The sequence below is a fragment of the Caloenas nicobarica genome, chromosome 3 (assembly GCF_036013445.1).
Source record: "Caloenas nicobarica isolate bCalNic1 chromosome 3, bCalNic1.hap1, whole genome shotgun sequence".
NCBI lineage: Eukaryota > Metazoa > Chordata > Aves > Columbiformes > Columbidae > Caloenas > Caloenas nicobarica.
In genome coordinates, this window is record NC_088247.1 from 64430212 (window position 1) to 64450648 (window position 20437).

General features: G+C 40.1%; 1 protein-coding gene across 4 annotated transcripts in view; it reads right to left on the reverse strand.

Moving 5' to 3' along the window:
* Positions 1-11856: 11856 nt before the first annotated feature.
* Positions 11857-20437, reverse strand: part of TULP4 (TUB like protein 4) — a 159359-nt gene continuing 150778 nt past the window's right edge. For 2 of the 4 annotated variants that reach the window (XM_065630905.1, XM_065630906.1), the window contains exon 15: positions 16208-19970. In XM_065630905.1, coding sequence (XP_065486977.1) covers positions 19854-19970 — 117 coding nt within the window. In that variant the 3' untranslated portion in view covers positions 16208-19853. Of the gene's footprint in view, positions 14901-16207; positions 19971-20437 lie in introns of those variants that run through there. The other 2 variants (XR_010605915.1, XM_065630907.1) reach the window with 2 other exon arrangements.

The window sequence follows — 20437 nt, forward strand, 5'->3', positions numbered from 1 at the left end:
TCACAAGGGAGAGAAAAGCCCCAAGATTCTAAGACTAAGAAGTGATCACACTCAACATCTGTTCAATGCATGCATCATATCACACCACATGGACAGAGTTTATTTTGAGGGTGGATCTTAACAGAAGTTCCCCACATAATTTTTCTTCCCAATTCTCCCCCTGTGTATAGTTAGCCTTTTACAGCATCAGCCACATGTACTAAAATGTGATAATAGCTAAATACAAAGCTTGGCAATCTGCGTAAAAGCACCAGAATTATTACTCTGAGCTCTTTCAGAAGCAATAGCAGCTGGTGCTGAGAAGTTAAGGGAATGAATGCTGCCAGTTCAAGTGCCTCCTTGGTTTTTTCTTCTCTTTTCTTTCTTTTTTCTTTTTTTTGTGTGTCTTTTTGCTTATCTGTTTGTTTTTTGTTTTCAGCAAAGGAGCAAAACCCACAAACAAGCAGAAGCCCAGCTGCTTAGCAAATAACCTTCTCCTTCAAAATTGTTTTGATTTGGAGGAAGGCAGCAGTGCCAGCTGCTGGCTAAAAAGATCTGCTGACTTTTTCCTTCCGAGTGGAGCTAAGGACTGGCACATCAGATGGCACAGAAAAAAGCATACGTACATACTGGCTCTCCCAAGATGAGAGAATTTTTGCTGCTGTTATACAGCTGCAAATCAGCCCCTAAGTCGTGACACATACAGGAGTTGTCACTGAGCACCCCCCAAATCGCAGGAGTAGAAACTGTGCTGAGCCCCACAGAAACTGTAGGACTTTGGTCCACCCTGCCATCTTCTTCACTGCTGCCTTGATTCTGGAAAAGAATAACCCATGCCTCACCCCAGGCCATTATGGCTTGACTGTCTCCTCCTGTCAGAAAATGACTTTGTCACAGCTAACCAGTTTTGTGAGGACAACTGTTGCTGTGCAGCCCTTGCAGTACGTGCAGAGGTTCGCGACAGCCAGCTGGGGACAGAAAGGTCAGGGGAGCCCAGCAGGAGCACGGCGCAGGCCATGAAGCAAGCCTTCTTGTTTATTTGAAGAGATGGCACAGAGACATCAGCTGGGACAGCCCCTGACAGATCATCCATAACAAATCATCTCCGAGCTGACAGAGGCTTTGGAGCCACAGCTGCTCTTGTTATCACTGGGAGGAATAAAGCTCTACACAGCTGGCTGCAGCTGGCAGTCCCGACCCTCACAGCTGCAGCAAGAAAGACTCATCACTCTCTTCATCTTTGGAGATGAATGTTCCCTGAATCTATCCTGCTTTGAAGAGATGTGAAGATAAGCAAATAAGAGTTATACTATCTTTTGATCAAAATATAAGAAGAATCTCTTGCAAGGTGATTTAAAGGAAGAAAAAAAGAAGCAGCTCTAATCACACCTGATTCACACTCTTGTGCATCACAGCATGGCTGGGTTGCTGTTTTCTCTACTGTCACACAGAAAGCAATGAGAAAACTGAAATGGCATAACTGGGATCCTGACTAGGTTGCCTACCCTATATATAAATTAACATTTTAGTATGGTGTTCCAGTGAGATTACTGGCTTTCAGATGTCAGCTATACTTGGAATAATAATTACCAGCGGTATGTATTAGCTTAAATATCCCACTTGTATTAAAAGGCATACTTGTAGGAGAAATAAAATCTCAACAACTCGTGATGTCTAGACAACAACTAGAGAAGACTTAAGAGTAACTGCATACTTTTAATTGCTGCTTACCTTTTGTATTTTGATCAATGAAACAGATCACCATCTCTACTTTTCAGTTCTCACACAGCATATTGCTGCAAGTGTACTTTAGAGAAAATTTTAAACCCAACCTTGTGGTGGGTTGGCCCTGGGTCTCTGCAAGTCCTCCTCACACTCTTCCCCTGTTCCACCGTGGGGTCCCTCTCACAGGACACAGTTTTGTTGTATCTATTTCAAGCAAAACACCTCTCTTTTGATTTTAAGATGCCTATTACCTTTCCTTTGAAAATCAGGTCTCTTTTGACAGATAATATTTCAAGAATATTTAGAATTGACTTATAATCATGCAAATTATATCACCTCAGACTAAAAATATGTGGTGGGTTGACCCTGGATGGGCAGCCAAACTCTCATCCGAGCACTTGCTCACTCCTCCACCCTGCTCTGCATCCAGCTGGACAGGGAAAAAAATAAGAACAGGAGCAAACAAGCTCGTGGATAAAGAGAGTTACTGTTGGGGGCAGACCAGACTTGGGGAATTTAACTGAGTTTATTGTCAATTGACATAAATGAGTACTGATTTGGATACTGGGAAACAAAAGCAAAAAACCCCAAACATTTACACACTGAAGGCAACCACCTTTTCTCCACCTTTCCCAGGCTCATCTTCGTCCAAGCACCTCTCCTTCCCAAAACCTCAGCCCAATTTATCACTGCAAGTTACACCCAGTCCCTTCAGTGAGGCAATGGCTGGTGGGGGGGTGCAATTGGGACACCAAGGTTTCTCTCTGCTGCTCCCTCCTTCTCACTCTTTTCCTGCACTCTGGTGTGGGTCCTCCACAGGCTGCTGTCTGTTTTGGGGTGTACCTTCTCCAGCAGGGACTTATCCATAGGCCTCAGTCCCTCCAAGGGGCTGTACATGCTGCAGGGTGTGTGTGCAGGCAGGTGTGTGTCCTCCATGGGATATGGTCCCTTGGTGGTGATGGGGTACCTGCCTCAACATGGAGCACCTCCTCCTCCTCTCACCTTGCTGTTCCCCAGCTGTTTCTCACTCTTTTTGTTCCCTCATCCTGTTTCTGCCCTTTCTTAAATATGTTTCCACAGAGGTGCCACCAGCTTTGCTGATGGGCTCAGCTGTGTCCTGTGCTGGTCCATTTTTGAGCTGGCTGAAACCATCTGTGTCTGACATGGGGCAGCCTTGGCCTCTTCCCACAGAGGCCACCCCTGCAGCCCCCCACTGCCAGAACTTGGGCACCTGCGCTCCACGCAGTATGTCAATTATTCAGATAGAAGACTTAATAATACTTCTCCATTATTTATAATGCTTCTGTTTCTGAACTGTTTTCTGTACATCTCAAGGGAAGCAATTAAAACTGACACAGAAATAGTGAAAAGCATCAGACATTTTGGAAAACTTCTCCTCTTGTTTTAGAAGCAGCTTATAGCCTACATACACAATCACACACAACGCTAAGGACCTTTAGGTATTGCTAGATCTAACTAGAAACACACAGCATCACCAGGGTCTTATTCTGTGCTTGGGAATCTCCTTTCTCCAGCCAGTCATTTCTGATCTGAACCACAAAGCTGAATACCCAGTTATAAATAGCACATTACATTTTTTTCCAAGTAGTAGAAAAACAGATAATATAGCATTTAACTAGAGCAGCCTTGATTGGAACACTTCACAGGATAGAGAATCCACAAATTCTTTGAGTTCGTTCCTGTGTTAATAATTCTGATCATTAAATGTGCTTTGCTTCTCTTTGTACTTGGCTTCAGCCCCCAGTCATTAGTGCTTGTTGTGCCTTTCCCTGCTAAATTAAGGTGCCTTTTGATATCAGTATTTTAGTTCGGTTAAGTTTTTTAAGACAGTGAAAATTATTTAATTATGTTCTTCTCTGAAATAAGCTAAATAGACAAATCTTTTGCTGGGAGGCATTTTCTGCAGTTTCAAACTTCACAGTTTGTCAATGCTCTCCCTTCTTTTAAGACAATTTAAAAACCTGGACAGCAGAAGCAGAGCCAGTATTTTATCAGGCGAAATCACTCCTCTCCTTCCACTGCCCTACTTACCAATCTGAGGATTCTATTCCTTCTTTTTGCAAGATCTCTGGAGATGCTCTGACCTGTGCCTCCAAATCAGACCTGCAGCTTTCAGAGCTAGATTTACTGATTCTGGAACTATGTCCACATTCCTCGCTCCTAAATGCATAACTTCAAATTTGTCTATATTAAACCCCACATTTTGCCTACAATGTTTTGCTGCCCTGCCTTTAGTGCTATTTGCCATTCTGGCAGTTTTGTGCCATGTCCAGATTTGATCAAACAGTTGTGTATTTGCTTTTGAGTCCTGCTTACTCTCAGATACAGTATCTGTCTCTGCAAAATCCTGTCAGAAACTCTCCACTCAGCAATGAGTCCACATCGCAGGCTACTTTGTGAGATCTAGCAGTTCACTTGTAATCTATTTAAAGCACACCTCATTCACACTAGTTATTGCTAATTTCTTTATTGGAACCCCAGGCAGTATTTCATCAAATGCCCTGTGAATGAAATTTTATCTACAAATTGAGGTAATAACCTCAAATAATGGTGTCAAAGGACACAGCAGGATAAGTTCTTTTTTTCCTCTATAATAATGTATCACCTAAAATTACTTTCTTATGGTTTACACCTTCATATTCCAGTTTTTAACTGGCTCTTATTTCATTGTTTTTATTATTTTGCTTGCTGCTGGGGTCAACATGGCTGGCCTACTACCTATATCCCTTTTTCAAATATTGTTAGCTAAGCATTTTCTCAGGCTTCTGAAATTTCTCAGACTATATAAAAATTCATTACAAATGCACACCAGTTGGCTGGAATTCTCTTCAGCCTGCTCTGTGCCATTCTTGATGACAAACTAGCCAAGTCTCAATCTTTTGAAAAAAGAGTGAAACAGGACAAACTGACACAGGTCAATCCTAGTTACTACTGCAAATCATTAACTATACAGTCTGAGGAATGGGTTTGGCAGGACATTTAATTTTGTACTTAATTTCAAACACAAGTGCAAACCCATCTATTTTAGCAGAAAAGGAAGGAAGGTGTTAAGCGTGCTCAAGTCTAGTAATATGTTCTCCAACAGTAATATGTGATACCACCTTGCATTGCTTGGGGTGACAAAGTACAGCTACTAGACTTCCATATGTTTTCTTCAAGTTAGCTCATATACCTTGTAGGTCACGTACTTTACAGAGAGATATTTTCTTATAGAGCTAGAATTGCAGAGCTGGCTCTGAAGCTTGGCATCTCTTGACACGCTACTCAATGCCTTCATGTACCTTTTGCCTCCTTGTGTGAGAAAGGAATTTCTTTAGAAGCATTTTATTTGGGGGCAATACAGTAAGTTTCAAACTACAGTAGGATTCCATACAGTTATTGCTGTCCATAAGAAAGAGCTGATAATTATTAAAATTACAGATCTTGGGATCAGTCACAGTTTAAACTAAGTCCACCTCCTGGGTACTGCTCATTGCATCTGTACTATGAGCAACTGGAGTAAACACAGCTTGCTTTTTCACGTGTCTGCATTGCTCTCAAGACTCAAATTTTTCAATGATTCAAGCTGTGTCTTCTGGCTGCCTATGGGTGTACTGGCTGATCCCTCAGGGAATTACAATGAATATGCCTCCTGCTAGTTTGCTCATATCCACTGCTTTGCAGTCCCAGGTGATTTCTGTTGCAGCGAGGATCTGTGTTCCACATTTACTTAATTTTTGTGACATACCATAAGGCACTGCTACAGTGTGCAGTTCCCTGATCTCCTCTGGCTTTCCAAAGATTCTGTTTGGTCCCTACAGCTGCTGGCTGTTCATTCATCACCTGCTCCGCAGGGAAGGCGTCCTCTCGGTGAATTCACACAGGCATGACGAAAGAGGGCGAGCTGTCCCGTGTTCCTATTCCTACCGCAGATGCACCTCAGGAATTGGTGTTTGCTTTGTGGATGCTTCCTCTTCATTCTTGATGTGCTGTTACGAAAAGCCCCTACCACCCCACCACACCGTTACCATCACCAATAGATCGGGTTCCTCTGAGGCTTTCTGGTATGTTGTGCGTATCACGCGTGAGAAGCCAGAGAGTTGTACTGAAGTTGGTTTTATTTTTATTTTCTTTTCAATTGGCTTGATGATCACATCAAGGGAAATAAAGAACAGGACAATGAAAGGGAAGCTATTAGAATGCAACACATGCTGAAACAATGGCTTATTCAACCACCCTGAGTCAAGCACAGATAACCAGTTACAGGGCTTCTCTATGTCACTGCTTTAGAAAAGTCATTGTCAGGAAACACCTGGGAGGAAAATCCGGTTAATTTGGTGAGCTTGCTGTGTGTAAAGCTCCTGGGAGTAGCATTCAGCTCACAGAACAAATGAACCCGTGTCAGAAAATCCACCTACTGGTGCCACTTGAAGTAGCAAATTTTAATACTGCTTTTTGAAAGCATCAGTTCTGCCAGATGTTGTTCAGATCCTACAGCCTTTGGTAGCTTCCAAGTGATGATTAAGCATTTAAAAGTGATGCCTTGCCTGTCAGTGATGTATTTTTGCACCACAACATTTAAGCTTTGCATATTTATCAGTCAAAAATATTAATTATTAATACAATATGCATGATACACATTCATAGTTTAAAAGCACCTTAAACAGACAGCATATTTTCTCTTAACGTGTCAGTATACTATAAAACACTCATAAGATTCTATTTTAAATAAGCTGATTCACCTCCAAGTCTTACAAATCTTCAGTGAAGTGATCTTACCCAGTATTTCTTTTCATCTTTAATCTTCTGGTAGGTAGAGAGTTGCAGATTGCAGTTCTTTGTTTAAGCCAAAGACATTACTGATTTGGACATGCGCATTGACAGAGGAGGACACACTCAATAATAAACACGAAAAGCAGCTGTGGTGGTGATGATCCAAACATCCACTTTGTGTCCATGATCTTCTGTGTACCAGTTGTTCAGCCACAGCTTGCAGGACTGAGTAGGAGAGATTTGCGCTGCAGCAACTGCCTCTGAATTCCAGCAGGATTGCACACAGTGCAAAATGACACAGCTTGTGCCCAAAGACAGCTGGGATCTACTTCATTAATTTTGGAAGAAAGGCAAATCAAATAAACTTACTGACACCAAGTACTGCCCTTCACAGGATTTAGTGTCACCTGTGTTTCAAAGAAATCTGACGAAATCGCCAGTGCTTGAAGCTACACCAGCATGAGTTTTCTATCTCCCAACTCCCCCTCACCTACAAAAGCACTACCAGCGTTACATCCCAAAAAAGACACAGTGGTGTCTAACCTCAGCCTCAGGGGAGCATCTGACTTCACGAATGCCTGTGAATCATGTCCAGGCTTGTGTTCCAATCAGCTGATATTCTGGGCAAGATATAAAATTTCTGCATCCAAGAAAAGCCCTGAGCAAGGCTAAACTCAAGAACAGTTATGTTTTCAGGGGTAATTGTGGCTGATTTATATCCATCAGACTGCATGCAAAAAAAGTCCATCAGCTTTTCGTAAAAGAATTTAGGAAGTCTGAGGTTTTTTTAAGTCACCGGTTAGCTCAGGGACTCATTTATGTCATGGAGAATTCATCACATAAACTTACTCTCTTCTGCCACAAATTCAATGAGGCTTGAGCTGCTGATTAGATTAAAAACCTTTCTCCATTGCTACATAGTTGTGTTCTTGAAATGAATACATACTTTGGACCCTTTATTGACCCTCTCTGCACTTTTTTTGTTACCTTTTGGAAACATCAAACATCACATAAAATTTGCAGCTTCTGTATCATTTGGTAGTGCTAATGACCTGGTGAAGACAATGCCTAGTTAACACTGTTTATTCTTTGGATTAAATTCATTCTGTAGTAACAGACAATGGTGATGTCAGTAGGAGTCACACTGGTAACCCATCCAATGTTGCCCATGCCCAGAGAATACACAGCAACTCCTTTGGCTCTCTGTGTTGCATAACAATTTCTATTTTTCCTGACAAATTCCTCCAACAACCCTTCCTGAGCACTTTCCAGCCCCATTCTTTCTGTTGCTACTTGAAAACATTTGAAATTTCTACTTGGACATCTAGTCATAATGTTTCTATGAAGGTGAATCACTTAAAAAAAAATTCCTCCTGATATCATTATGTGCGTCTTCCCTAACTTTACATACTTCTATAGGTTATCAACCTCAGAGAGGAAATGGGCCAAGCAGTTAACGAACTGACAGCATCTGCCTCATTAGCACTGACTGCATTTATCTTGTGCTCTCAAACTTTTCAAACAAAGCTTCACCACCCACTCAATGTTTTAAAGTAATAGGTACTTACAGGTTTTCATGAGTTATCTTGAAATTAATCAGTTAAATCATGGCTGTCAGTTGTTTCATATGATTACTAACTCATTCATGTAATTACCATCTAACTTGACTATTTTGAGAGTAAATTTCACATCCTGTTCCTTGAATCTCTTCAGCTGATTACCTCTCAGTTACCTGCTACACTAAGATTCTTCCAAAAGAACAGAGAGATTCAGTTTAAAGACACTTGACATCACCAGTTGTCTGTAAAACTCTACTCAAAACCATTCTAAACATCTGTTCTTTTGATTAAATTGTTTTCAACTTTGTCTCTTGCACTGAGTAATCTACATGCAACAACTTTGGGAACATGATAAACACCACTTTATCTTCATGAATTCCATGTTTTGTTCTTTCCAACTTGGCCTCCAGCTCAGGACAGTTGCACTTCTGGGATCTTTTCTTCATTGGCTTGATCGTAATTTCACAGATGCAAACAATCTTGCTATGAGATTATTCACTGTTGTTATCTTTAGATAAATAAATATATTTTCCTAATGGATGCATATGGCTCTTAGTATGCAACACTTTCTACTACAGAATATTTAATTTTAGATCATAATTCTCGCCATCTTCTAAAATGTTAGTTTGATTCTCTTCATATTTAATATTCACACAGTAACAATTTCTGCAAAAAAAAGTTTCTGCAGCTGCCATTTTTTTAGTGATATGGTGATGATGGCACAGATGATAATCATTGTAGATTTTGCATTGATACATCTGAACATAAGTGATTTGCACTAAATGCATCAGCTCATGAGTTTTGTCCGGACTTTTCCTGAAGTAAGGTACATTCTGTCTCACAGACTGCTGATCCATCCCAAAAAGCTTCACTGACTTTGCAGAAGCCTCTCCTTTCTCAACTGCTACTGCCTTGCTCTTTGGACAGCTTTTTCATCATGAAGATACTGCAGTACTTCTGGTGGTACTCAGTGTGTCGCATTTTACTCTCACTCAAGTTTTCCGTGATCTCCAGAAGTCAAATCTAATTGTGGATTCTGGCAGCTCTCCGAAGGATGCTGTCTCAGTTTATGGCCTGAGGGGCCACACTTCATCAGCATCTGGAACTTCTAAAATTCATAAAAGTACTTCCAGTGTGAATTATACATATGCCACGGTTTTTGGAAAGATGTCCACTCTTCTTTTTCACACTCACTGATATATTCTGTTGATCAGACACACTTCAAATCTGCTAAAATCTGTGTATTTTATAAACTGCAGATAAAATTTCTAGTATAATGTAAACAGAAATACTAGCAGTGGATTTATGAACGGAATTGGAATCTTGGGTTTAGTAACTATATGGACAGGTCAAAAAATACTCTCTAAGACATACAAATAAAGCCTGTCAAAATGAACATTTGCCACTTCAGATTCTACTAGCTAACACACCAGCTCAAAGATAAAAATCTTAAGGTGTGTTTCTCTCATTAGAAAGTACCATAAAACGAGATTAAAAAGTTACTTAGAAGTCACATCACAGCTACATGACTTCTGAAGATGAGACTCTGCATTTGGCTGCCTCTGCATGAGGCAATTAGAAAGCTCTGTGATGTTTAAATCATCTTTACTATCTCGCCTTCACTATAACTGCCTCATATAGACTCTCCTCTAAAATAAACACCCTTTCAGATTACAACAAGTTAAAAAAGACCTAAATGGCTTTGAAAGGAAAAGGAAGAAATTAATCTTACAAAAAATGTGCAACAAAGGGAACAAAGATACTCTTTAAGAGAGAGAACTATCACCGCAGAGTGCAGTGAGAAGGGAGGAGAACAAAGAAATGTTACTAACTGCAGCTCAAATCTAACTTTCTTCCTTATCCATGGGGAAGTGAGGAATGGAAGTAATAGTGAAACAGTTCGAAAGGCTGAAAATACCAGGAGATGCAACAAAGCAAAACATTCCCCCAGATGAATAGGTTTCCCTTTAATCAAACAAACAAACAAAAATTTGAAATGTGTCTGTTCTAAACAGAACAGAAAATGAGAATGTGCAATACACAGCTATAATGGATGAGGAGCGAGATGAAAGGGACAGGTCTGAGAGGAATCTCAATCGGTATGAAGTGCTCAATTTTTTTTTTCCTAAGCTTGTACAACGCCTTCACAACTAGGTAATTAGTTAGCTCCTGAGTGTATCTCATTAAGATTGTATATTGAAAGCTGGACCGCTGTTGAAAAAATTAGCAATAAGACTGTTATTTTACTATTGATAATGATTTGGTAGTTATGCCAATAAAAAATGCAATTTGCCATTGACCAGAGAACATCAACAACAATAACCTATCTTGGTGAAAAAGTTTGTGATCTAGCTAGCTGTTATTAAATCATATATACAAGCTCAAGTATATGTATAGCTGCTGTATTCTCAGTTTCTCTTTAAAAAGCCCCTGCTTAAACATTGTTCCCTCACTGTCTGCACATGTCTTTCTGACTACTACACCAGGCAGCATTAATAGAGGGCACTGAGCACAAATAGCCCTTGTAATAATCTAAATCATAAAAACATGATAGCGCTATTATCAACAACCATAATCATATATAAAAAAGAACAAGTAAATGCTATTAATGTCTCTAAGAGGCGAGAAAATGACCACAGGAATATTTCTAGAATATTTTCCCAAAGGGTCATGTTTTTATTTCTTTACTGCAGCCCGTTAATTGATTTTGCACCCACTGCCATTCCAGGCAGGCATGTCTCTGCAGTCATTTCTCCCACACAAGCCACCCCCCCAGACCTGTTTGCTTCCTTTCAAGCCTCCTCTCTCCCAAGAGTGCATTACAGGTCCAGTGTTCTCATTTATTCACATTTCTGTACCAATATGTTCCTTGAAGAACCACGTCCTTCTGCTTGATTCCCTGCCTCAGTATTATTTCGCTTTCTTTCCATTTCATACTTCCTAGTTTTTCTGCAGGAAGAGACAATCAACATACAATCCCCAATGCACCTTTCCACACAACTCCTGTTTTGGTGGCTCTCTAGCAATCCCTTTAAGGTCTCTCTTCTCCAGGGTGAGGGGTCTCAGCCTTCACTGTCATTCCTCATGTAAAGTTGATCTGTGCCTTCTCTTGCCCCTTTGTGCATCTTCTCTAGATCTCTACCTTTTCTGAGACAAGGGGACCAGCACTGCACAGTATTGAAGTGTGGTGAATTGCAATTTTATACAGATCTCTGTATTTTCTGCTTTGCTGTCAGTTCTTTTCCTAATCATTACCAATACTTTATTTTCCTTTTTTGACTGCTGGTGAGCAACAACTTGATGTTTTCAGAGAGTTAGCTATCAAACTCTCAAGAGGTCTCTCCTGAGTAGTAGAGATTACTACAGAGACCATGACTGCAAACGTGCAGTGAGAATTGGGTTTTTTTCCCCATGTGTATCACTTTATATTTGCCTACACTGAGTTTCACCTGCCATTTTATTGCCAAGTTTCACAAAGACTTTCTTAGATTCTTGACAATCGGCCACTGCCTTTACTATTTTCAATAACTTCACATCATCAGTAAATTTTGTAGCTAAATGTTCAGATTATTTTCAATGCCGCCCATGAACATGGTGAACAGGTGAGGATCCAGGACAGACCTCTGCAAAAATCCACTGGTAACCTGGGTCTGTTATGAGGATCCACACCAGGATTCTCTCATTTGTGTCACAGGTGGGACGTTTATTATGCAAGATAAGCTACTTTACTACCTTTTTTATTTCCTCAGCCCCAAGAATGCTTATTTTAGTTAAAAACCAGAGAATGAACACTGGCCATCACAGCATTTTATTCTGTTATTAAAGATGACAGGACAGAGGAATCCCTCATGGTAAAGTTTCCAGTATATCAATGACAAAATGAGAATTACCACAAACCCCAAAGGTAATTTCCTTTAAAAAGAAAGCAAGCAGAGGAGAAATAGCACAAGGATCGGCTGACACCCAGGCAAATTTGAACATTATTACCACAAAATCTTTGCCATCCATCCACCCATATGAATGGCACAAAGTATGAAGGGCTGGTACACGCATCAGGTTCAGTGGAACTTGCGGATACAGCTATTGAAAAGAGAAAACGTAATGGCATCTGGCTATTTATTTTTCAGGTCGTTCCAGCACGGATTTGTCATCTGCTTTAAAGTATTAAAGGTGCTTGACAAGATGCAGAATGTAACAAAAACAAGTCAGGAATTTTCTAGTCTGCAAAAGTTTATTAAGCAACAGCTGGACAACTCTTACAACTCCAAATCATCAAGGAAAAATAGGGCAATCAGTCCATCTCTCAGTCATGTAGACAGTAAAGAATTCGGACAAACCACATTTTTTTAGGGAAACCAACAATGCTTTCTAGGCACCTCCTGCAAAACCTATTACACAAGATACATAAAAGGAGAGGCAGATCAGGGTAGTTTTTACGTACAATGGAAGCCAGGTATACCATGGCATACTGAGGAGGAAAAAAACCAAAACAAACTTGAGATTCAAAAAAATGTATTTAAAAAATAGTAAAGGTACGTAAAAGTTCACAAATTGTGTACCAAATTTTCAAAAACCTTAAGAAAAACATGCTGGGCTTGCTAGCTTAAGAACGCATGCACCTGCATGACTATATGCTCATTAAATAAGAAAAAAAAAGAGAAAAAAAGAAAAAATCCCAAATCATGTTCAAAGTTATAGTACCAAAATAATGCATTTATAAACAAATGTAACTCCCCTTCTTTTTCAGGAAACACTACAGTGCCTTTTCAATCAAATGCATCCCCATGCTAATCCACAACACCATATATTTTATCTACAATAAACAACGAGATCTTGAAGAGACATACCCTTCCCCCAACGCACAACACACAAAAAGAAAAAGCAGCAGTGAATGCAGAAATAGTGAAAAGAAAGGAAACCAAAGACAAAACATGTATCAAACAAACAAACAAAAAGGGAAAATTAGGAAAGTTCTGAACAAATAGCTTGAAACAACATAGGTAGAATTACAAGCTGAGCATTATTCCAAAATACTTGAAACTCAGATGTCTGCACACAGTTCAAAAATGTTTCTCTTTTATTATTACTTTAATCTTAATCCATATCTACTTGACCATCTACTTGACCTGTAAGATAAACATTTCACAAATAGACATTTGTCAGGATTCAGAATTGCTGAATTAGATAATATTTTTAGATTTTTAAAAATGTAAATTGGAGGGCAACAATTAAGAATAAACTGACAGGCTTTAACATCATACCATCTAATTTTTTCATTGAATGCTGTGGATAGGTAAGTATCTGGTGTTTTCATTATTTAAGTCCCACAAAATCACATTGTTTTGATCCTGCAGCCAGCTCTGGTTCAGCAAACCTGTGCACTTGCATAGTGCTGCACAACGATCAATTTGCCTTGAAGCACAAATTTCTCATTGCAGATCCATTTGCAAAATCAAAAGGTGATGGGTGAAGTTGTAAATTTTCTCAGCAAGAATTGCTTCACTGAATCCTATTTCATTCTTTTATTTGGTTAATTGCTTTTGCCTTAAAAATCTAATTTTCTAGATGCAAAGAAATGATCTCCTGATATCAGGCAACACACAAAGCTGAGTCTTTTAATCTTAAAACTTCCCTGCAGGATTTTTTTAGATGAAAATTAAATAAATACAAAGATAAAATTATTCACATAGCCCATTGCTCACAAGCAGTAAGTAATCTTCCTTGGAGAATGGTGTGTGTAAATTCCCATTCTGCAAAGAGGACCTGTGGTGCCTACCTGCAGACTACTCCTGAGGGTAGCAGGACTCTGAATTGGTATTTGCTGATGGAGGACTGTGCTTGCCTTGAAAGTGAAAGGACTTGAAAATGAAAAAATTTATCTACCAGCATTTTTCCATTTTTGTCAGCGGTATGCTGACACTTGCTCTCTTATACTGGGAAAGCGATTATGCTGATCTCTAAATAACATAAGCAGCTTGATCTCCTGTGATGGAATCCTAGAAATGGGAATAAAAGGCAAAAATCTGAACAACTACTCCATGGCCAGGATTTTACTTCTAACATTCTTCCAGGGGACTATACAGAACTGTCAGTATAGTTGCTGGCTAATGCTCTATCATTTTATTGTGGATATATGGGTCATATAAGTCATTGTTACTGTATAAACACACAGAAATGGGAAAGTACATTTTGGGTTGGATTCTACTCTCTTGTGTACCTTGCTGAAACCATGTAGTGAGGCTAGAAGTTGGCCCTCTGTCAGTACAGCATGTATGTGACTCATCTGTAGTAATCTCCAAGATGGATTTACTGGTCTGGAGTGGTTTGGGCTCTGCAGAAATGCACGATTTCCAAACAGTTGCTCTGGGAAACACGTTCTTGAAAGCTAGTGAAAACTTACTCTGTCTTCTCTCCCCTTTCTCTCAATCAAAGCAGTTTTTGCACATGTTGCTCTCTTCGTAGGAGGATTTAAACTGTTTCTGACAGATAACAGGGCACCAAGATAACTTAGGATCACACACATCAGGCTGCAAAAAGCAAATGCACAGAAATTGTCTGAGGCGACAATCAGGCAAGCTCCCAAATCTGTCTGGAATTTCTGAGAGAACACTAAAAAGACCCATCAAGGAAAGTCTTGGCCTACAGAAAGTCTTGGCTCAAGGCTTCAGCGAAGTCAGATATCTTTGTCTGACACCAGTACACCTTCATGCATCTTCATAAAAACAATGGAACAAAACTGGAGAGAGAAACGTGAAATTGTTTTACCTGTGGTTGCACCACAGAAGGTTTCTCTAACTGAGATGAATCTGTGTGCATATTCACTGATATTCAGGCAGCCCATGCATGTTACTGCTACCTCTGGAACTGAGGGCAGAATTATTAACATGATACATCCTTTTTTTCCTCTTTCTCCCTCTCCTTCTCATAGTTTCTTAGAGTGTTGCAGAAATACGATATTGCAGAAACACGATATTCTCACTGTCTCAAGCTAAAATTTGCCACTCCATGCATGCTGCACTTCATACCAGATGTGAAATATCAATCTTTAGACTCTGTTAGCAGCAGCTATATTTTGAGGATATCAGCCATATTTTTTCAAAAGAATCAGGTTCTCTTGCTGCATCCCTTCGCAACTCCAGTGGTGCAGATTCTGACTTCAACTGGCCACCACAGCCACCAGCTGGCATCGGGGCTTTCTCTGCCCAAAGCTGCTGCAGCCAACCCCACGGCAGCTTCACGCTGCTCTTGGAGCAGACCTAGGAGGACGAGGGGTGGAACATCTGCTCCATCAGGTCTCCAGTGGAGCATCTTGAAGAGGCCAAGCTGCTGCAGGCAGCATCAGGGCTCAGCTCCACCAGCCCTGTGCAGCACTAGCTCATGTATCAGGAGCAGGACAGCTGTGCTGGAGTCAGCTGAGACCAGCTGAAGGAGGAGCGTTATTAGTCTGAGAAGGGTAAAATGCATCCGCTGCTACACTATTTCTCATGCCTCCGCGAGCTTATTCCAAGTGACTTTGCTTGTATCTCTGCACAGCACTGAAATATGCCATTGCCAAACCCTACTAAGCTATGCAATAAACTTCTTACAAACTGAGCCTCCTACTCACGTAACCCACCTTATTTTATATCTCAGGAAAAAGCACTGTACTAAGAAGACGGAAAACAAAACGAGCCTTGTATTTTTAAAAGCACTCCCAACTGAAATATATAGTTAGAAACACAGGAGAAAAACAGTGGAGAAGGACAGATTTCTGCAGGTCCCAAAGAAGTAATCTACACTCTTTGTAGTCTACACAGTCCTCCAGAGAAAACTCACTGTGTTCAGCTGCCAAAAACATATTTTTGCCTGCCTGCATTATGAAATTTTGCATACTATCCAGCAAAACCAGGCCTTCCTATATGCATTTTTAACTTCTTGCAGCAAAACATACTGCTAGCAAATAACTACTTACAAAGAAGCTCTTTAAATATAAATAAGAAAGTGTGTATAACTCAGTGATCCATAGTAATAAAATAATACCTAAATCACTTATTACATTACACAAGATAAATAATTTGTCTTTCGGACATTAACAGGAAATCTGCATTAAATTATTTTAAAAAACAAAACAAAACTCTCAAAACTCCCCCCCCCCCAAAAAAAAAAAAAAAAAGAAAAAAACCCAAACCAAAACAAACCCCAAACAAACAAAAAACCCCAAAATACCAAAACCCCAAAAAACCCCATAAAACCCCTAGACTGTCACAATTATTGCACAACAAAAAAAAGCTTTGGAAAAACCATACTTAACTCCTGGAAAGTACTGGATGTATAAAAGAACTAGATACTTTGGAACACTTTGCTACATTCTTCCTAGAAGAACTTAGTTACCTAGATACAACCTGGGTTTTCCTAAAGAAATATAAAATGTAACATCTGTCTTTTGTCTGAATGCAATACTGATCTTCAGGATTTAAGAGATTATTTTGGGGGGCTTTTAGTTTTCTTTCCTGTATTGTATCTCAATGAAAAATTTAAAAAAATCCAACCTGTCTCTTTCACTTGTCCTTTGTATAATTTAGGATCCAGTTGCACACACAAATATTTACATAATTCCGATTCCTTTTACTAAAATTCTAAATATTTGAGAGTATTTTCTCTCTCTAATACTGGGTATTCTCTGCACCATTAAAATCCTTGTTTAAAGAGGCTGTGAAATTATTTTCAAAAAGATAAAATATTACCTTGCCCTGTAGCATTTTCTAACAAGTAAATAGAAAGGATGTTGGAAATTGCATTTATTTTCCTAATTTATGATAATTATTCCTTGTGCTTTGCTGGGGCAGAAACCAGGTCTCTTCTATGCCATATCTCTTCGTAAATGCCATCAGGACGCAATCATGACCTGGGCCAGTGAAACCAAATCGCTAACTCTGATACTTAGTGTATCGGGTTTCATTTCTTGATTCTTCACTACCATAAAACTGCTGATAATTGAAAAAATTTGGCAATGAACCAAGTGAAGCGGAATACTGTTCCCTAGGAGGTTAAAGAAACTGCATGCAGAAGTCCTTCTATTTACATTAGATTTTGTTCAGAAAAAAAACATTCATGTTGTTTCCACGTAATAAGAATTCTGGCTTAAAACTACAGGTGATGTTCCTCCCAGCAGAAGACTTCTAACATGAGTGGCCCTTCCCTCAGCAAGAGAGCCAGCAAGCCATGGTACGCTGATTCTCTTATGGTGTTCAGTGTGTGCCTGTTATACCCTAATCAGGGTACGACCCCTTAGCACAGACCTTAGGGCAGGTGAGGCCTCTCATCAGACAACTTTCCTCCTCGTGTGTTGGATTCAGTAGACTGAGAATTCCATCTACTGTTTGTACAGAGTATAACTTAATATAGACAAAGGGCTTAATAGTGCTTCCTCCACAAAAACCCAAAGGAAACACTGCCATTGATTTTAAAGGGACCAGAACCAAACCCATTTCGGTTCCTCTGTTCCGCACACATTATACATACAGGCACTCAAACTGTTGAATAAATCATGCACATGAAAAAGAATACAAATGGGCCCAGACAACTGAAGGAAGGTCAACAAAATTAATTAGTTAAAGCAAAAAACAATCTGCTAGATGCCAAGGGGAATGTTGTGCCTGACCACTCCCACACACAGGAAGAAGCTGCTGAGCTTTGGGATAATGCAGGCATGGTACCATCTCCTTTCCCCCTCCTTCCTTCCTGCCTCTGCTTCCTCTCTCCGAGGAAACCACCTCGCAGGTGGTTTTTCCTGGACTCACCCTGTGGGACATTACCTGTGGATGACCTGCCTTGCCATCTCCCTTGGCGGCTGTGAAACTCCTGACTGGCATCACTCCTTCTGTGCTGTACAGGTCTACAAGCCTCCACAGAGCAGAAGTTACAGGCTCACTGAACGCTGGTATCTTCTACTATAGCAGGGTCTTGTCTTATGCGGTATGCTCCTCTAGAAAGAATCAAATGCAACGCACATCTGTCCTACCATCAGGATTTAAGAAAAGCAAAGAGAAAATCACGCCCTTTCATCTTAAGTTATACCAGGTTTTTCAAGTAAGAAGTTCAACTGTGGATTAAGGACAAAGACAAAACAGCCATTGACACCTCAACCAATGTATCTGCTTCAGTGTGCCTTTCACTTCAAAAGAGTAATTTCTGAAGGAAATCTGCAGTTACATTTTGCGATCTAATGTCCAAATAATTATGAGTAGTTTTGTGTATTACTGGGGAAACTACTTCCATATCAAAACATACTCTGTAGCAAAATCCAGGCAAGGGGTAAAGAGAGAAAGCAAATAAATATGTGCACAACACATGGACAACATAGAAACTCTTCTGTGCAAGCAGCCCTTCTGAAATGCTCAACAGGCCTCCATGGCCACCAGAAAGAACTGCAGAGAGACATGCTACTGTTATTAAGCCTTCCTCTGTTACACTCCATGTAAACTTTGGCTTCCCACTCTTATCTGGAGCATTATATTCTCAAACCACAATCACAAAGGCTACTCAAGTAGCAAGGTGATAAAAGGGAAGATTCTGTCCAATTTTTCCTTCCTCTTTCAACTCATTTGTTCTCCAGAGAGCCATGATGTTGTTTCCTGTAACGAAATTGCTTTCCTGATTAAATAGCTTCCTGTAATGACTTGCTATACTTCTGTTTCCTTCCTAATTCAAGCACTGCTACACTGCTGTAGAACTTGATTCCTACTGATTGCTAAGAAGACTGAATACACTGGGCCTTCTCATTCCCTTGAAAGACTTTGTTCATAAAGTGTAAACACATTTAAATGAGAAGCATGTACAGGCGTGGCCTCAGAGGTCCATCTGGTCACACTGTACCTCTCCCAACTATGGGCCAAATCGGAGAATACTGTTGATCAATATGAGCAAAGAAGCAACGCTTGTGATTAGTTCCTCCCCTATTTTCTGGCACCCACTGAAAGATGTTTATCCCCAATAATAAAAGAAGCAATGCTCATAATTATTTCTTCCTCTATTTTCTGTCACCTACTGAAAGATGTTTATCCCCAATAACAGCACACAAAACAAGCAGACATCAACTTCTTTGATACAGTGAGCTTTTAAAACACCCATCAGTAACAACTATTTCTCTTCTGAATAATACACCATTGTTTATAAATAAAACATTGACCTATGTAAGCCTCCTTGGAACTTGTGGTGCTCAGTTATTATCAGAGATCAGAGAAGAAACACGTGTCTTCAAGTATTATAGCTTCTTTTGTTTTTCTTTTTTTTGCTGCTATCACTGATGCAGTAGATGTAGTAGAGTAGTAGTAATAGTAGTACAAACTGGACCAGAAAAAAAAGTTATGTTTCCTGGTTTAAAAAGAACGGCATGATATAAGGCAGTCTATCAAAAAGAGCAGTCTTCTTTAATCCTGCTATGAACTTACATCAGCTACTGTAGCAAACACGGCAGAACCACCACAAGCCAAAAGCCACACTTCTCCACATAACACTGAATGGCTCTCAACCCTTCGCTCTTTCTGAGACCCAGCACAACGCTTAAAAAGGAAAAAAAAAACCAAAACCAAACGAAAAACAAAAAAACAACACCCAAAACCAACCAAACGAACAAACAAAACAGAAAACAGCCCCCCACCCTCCACCCCGTGACTGATCAGAGTTAATGCCCTTCTGTTGGGCATCAAAAGACTTTTCCAGTTTTACTGTCTTCTTCGCTCCCAGGCACCTCTGCACACCTAACGCAGGCTGCCCTGACATTTTCCGGTTTGGACTTTATGAGAAGGTCAACATTTTCCTCTCTCCAGTCCCTCCTTATCATTTGAGGCGTTGAGTCACATTAGCCAGAGCAACGGCAAAGGCTTGCACTGCAGAAAATGGATATTGAAAGTCCAAAATGTAAGCATTGCCATCAATCCTTCCAAACTGCATCACCTGGGAAGCAGGAGAGGAGGAGAAGGGGATGAAAAAGAGAATAAGGTAAAAAAAGTGAATGACGGAAAAGGAACCAGAGAAGAATAAAAGCAAAATGTTTTTGCTCTTTGTACGAACATCTCACCCCCTGAGCTGATATGAAGAGGGCTACTCACAGGATGCCACAGAAGAGTAAAAGCATTGTGCTACTGTCTATAGAGAGTATTTGACAGCAATATTTGACTCTATAGAGTAAACTGAGCTTTAAAACATGCTAGGCTGTACACAGCATTGCTGTAAGTAGATTGTCATCAATTACTTCAGCAGATGTGGGTCACACCGGCATCATGCTTCCTGCAGGAAAATACAGTTCTCTCCCTTGGAGAGATCATCAGCCCATTAGGAAAAAACAGTTTGTTTTCAAAGAAAGCTTTCAGGGAAGGAGAATGACCAATCTCCTGACTCTAGCACTTCATAGCCAGTGAGCT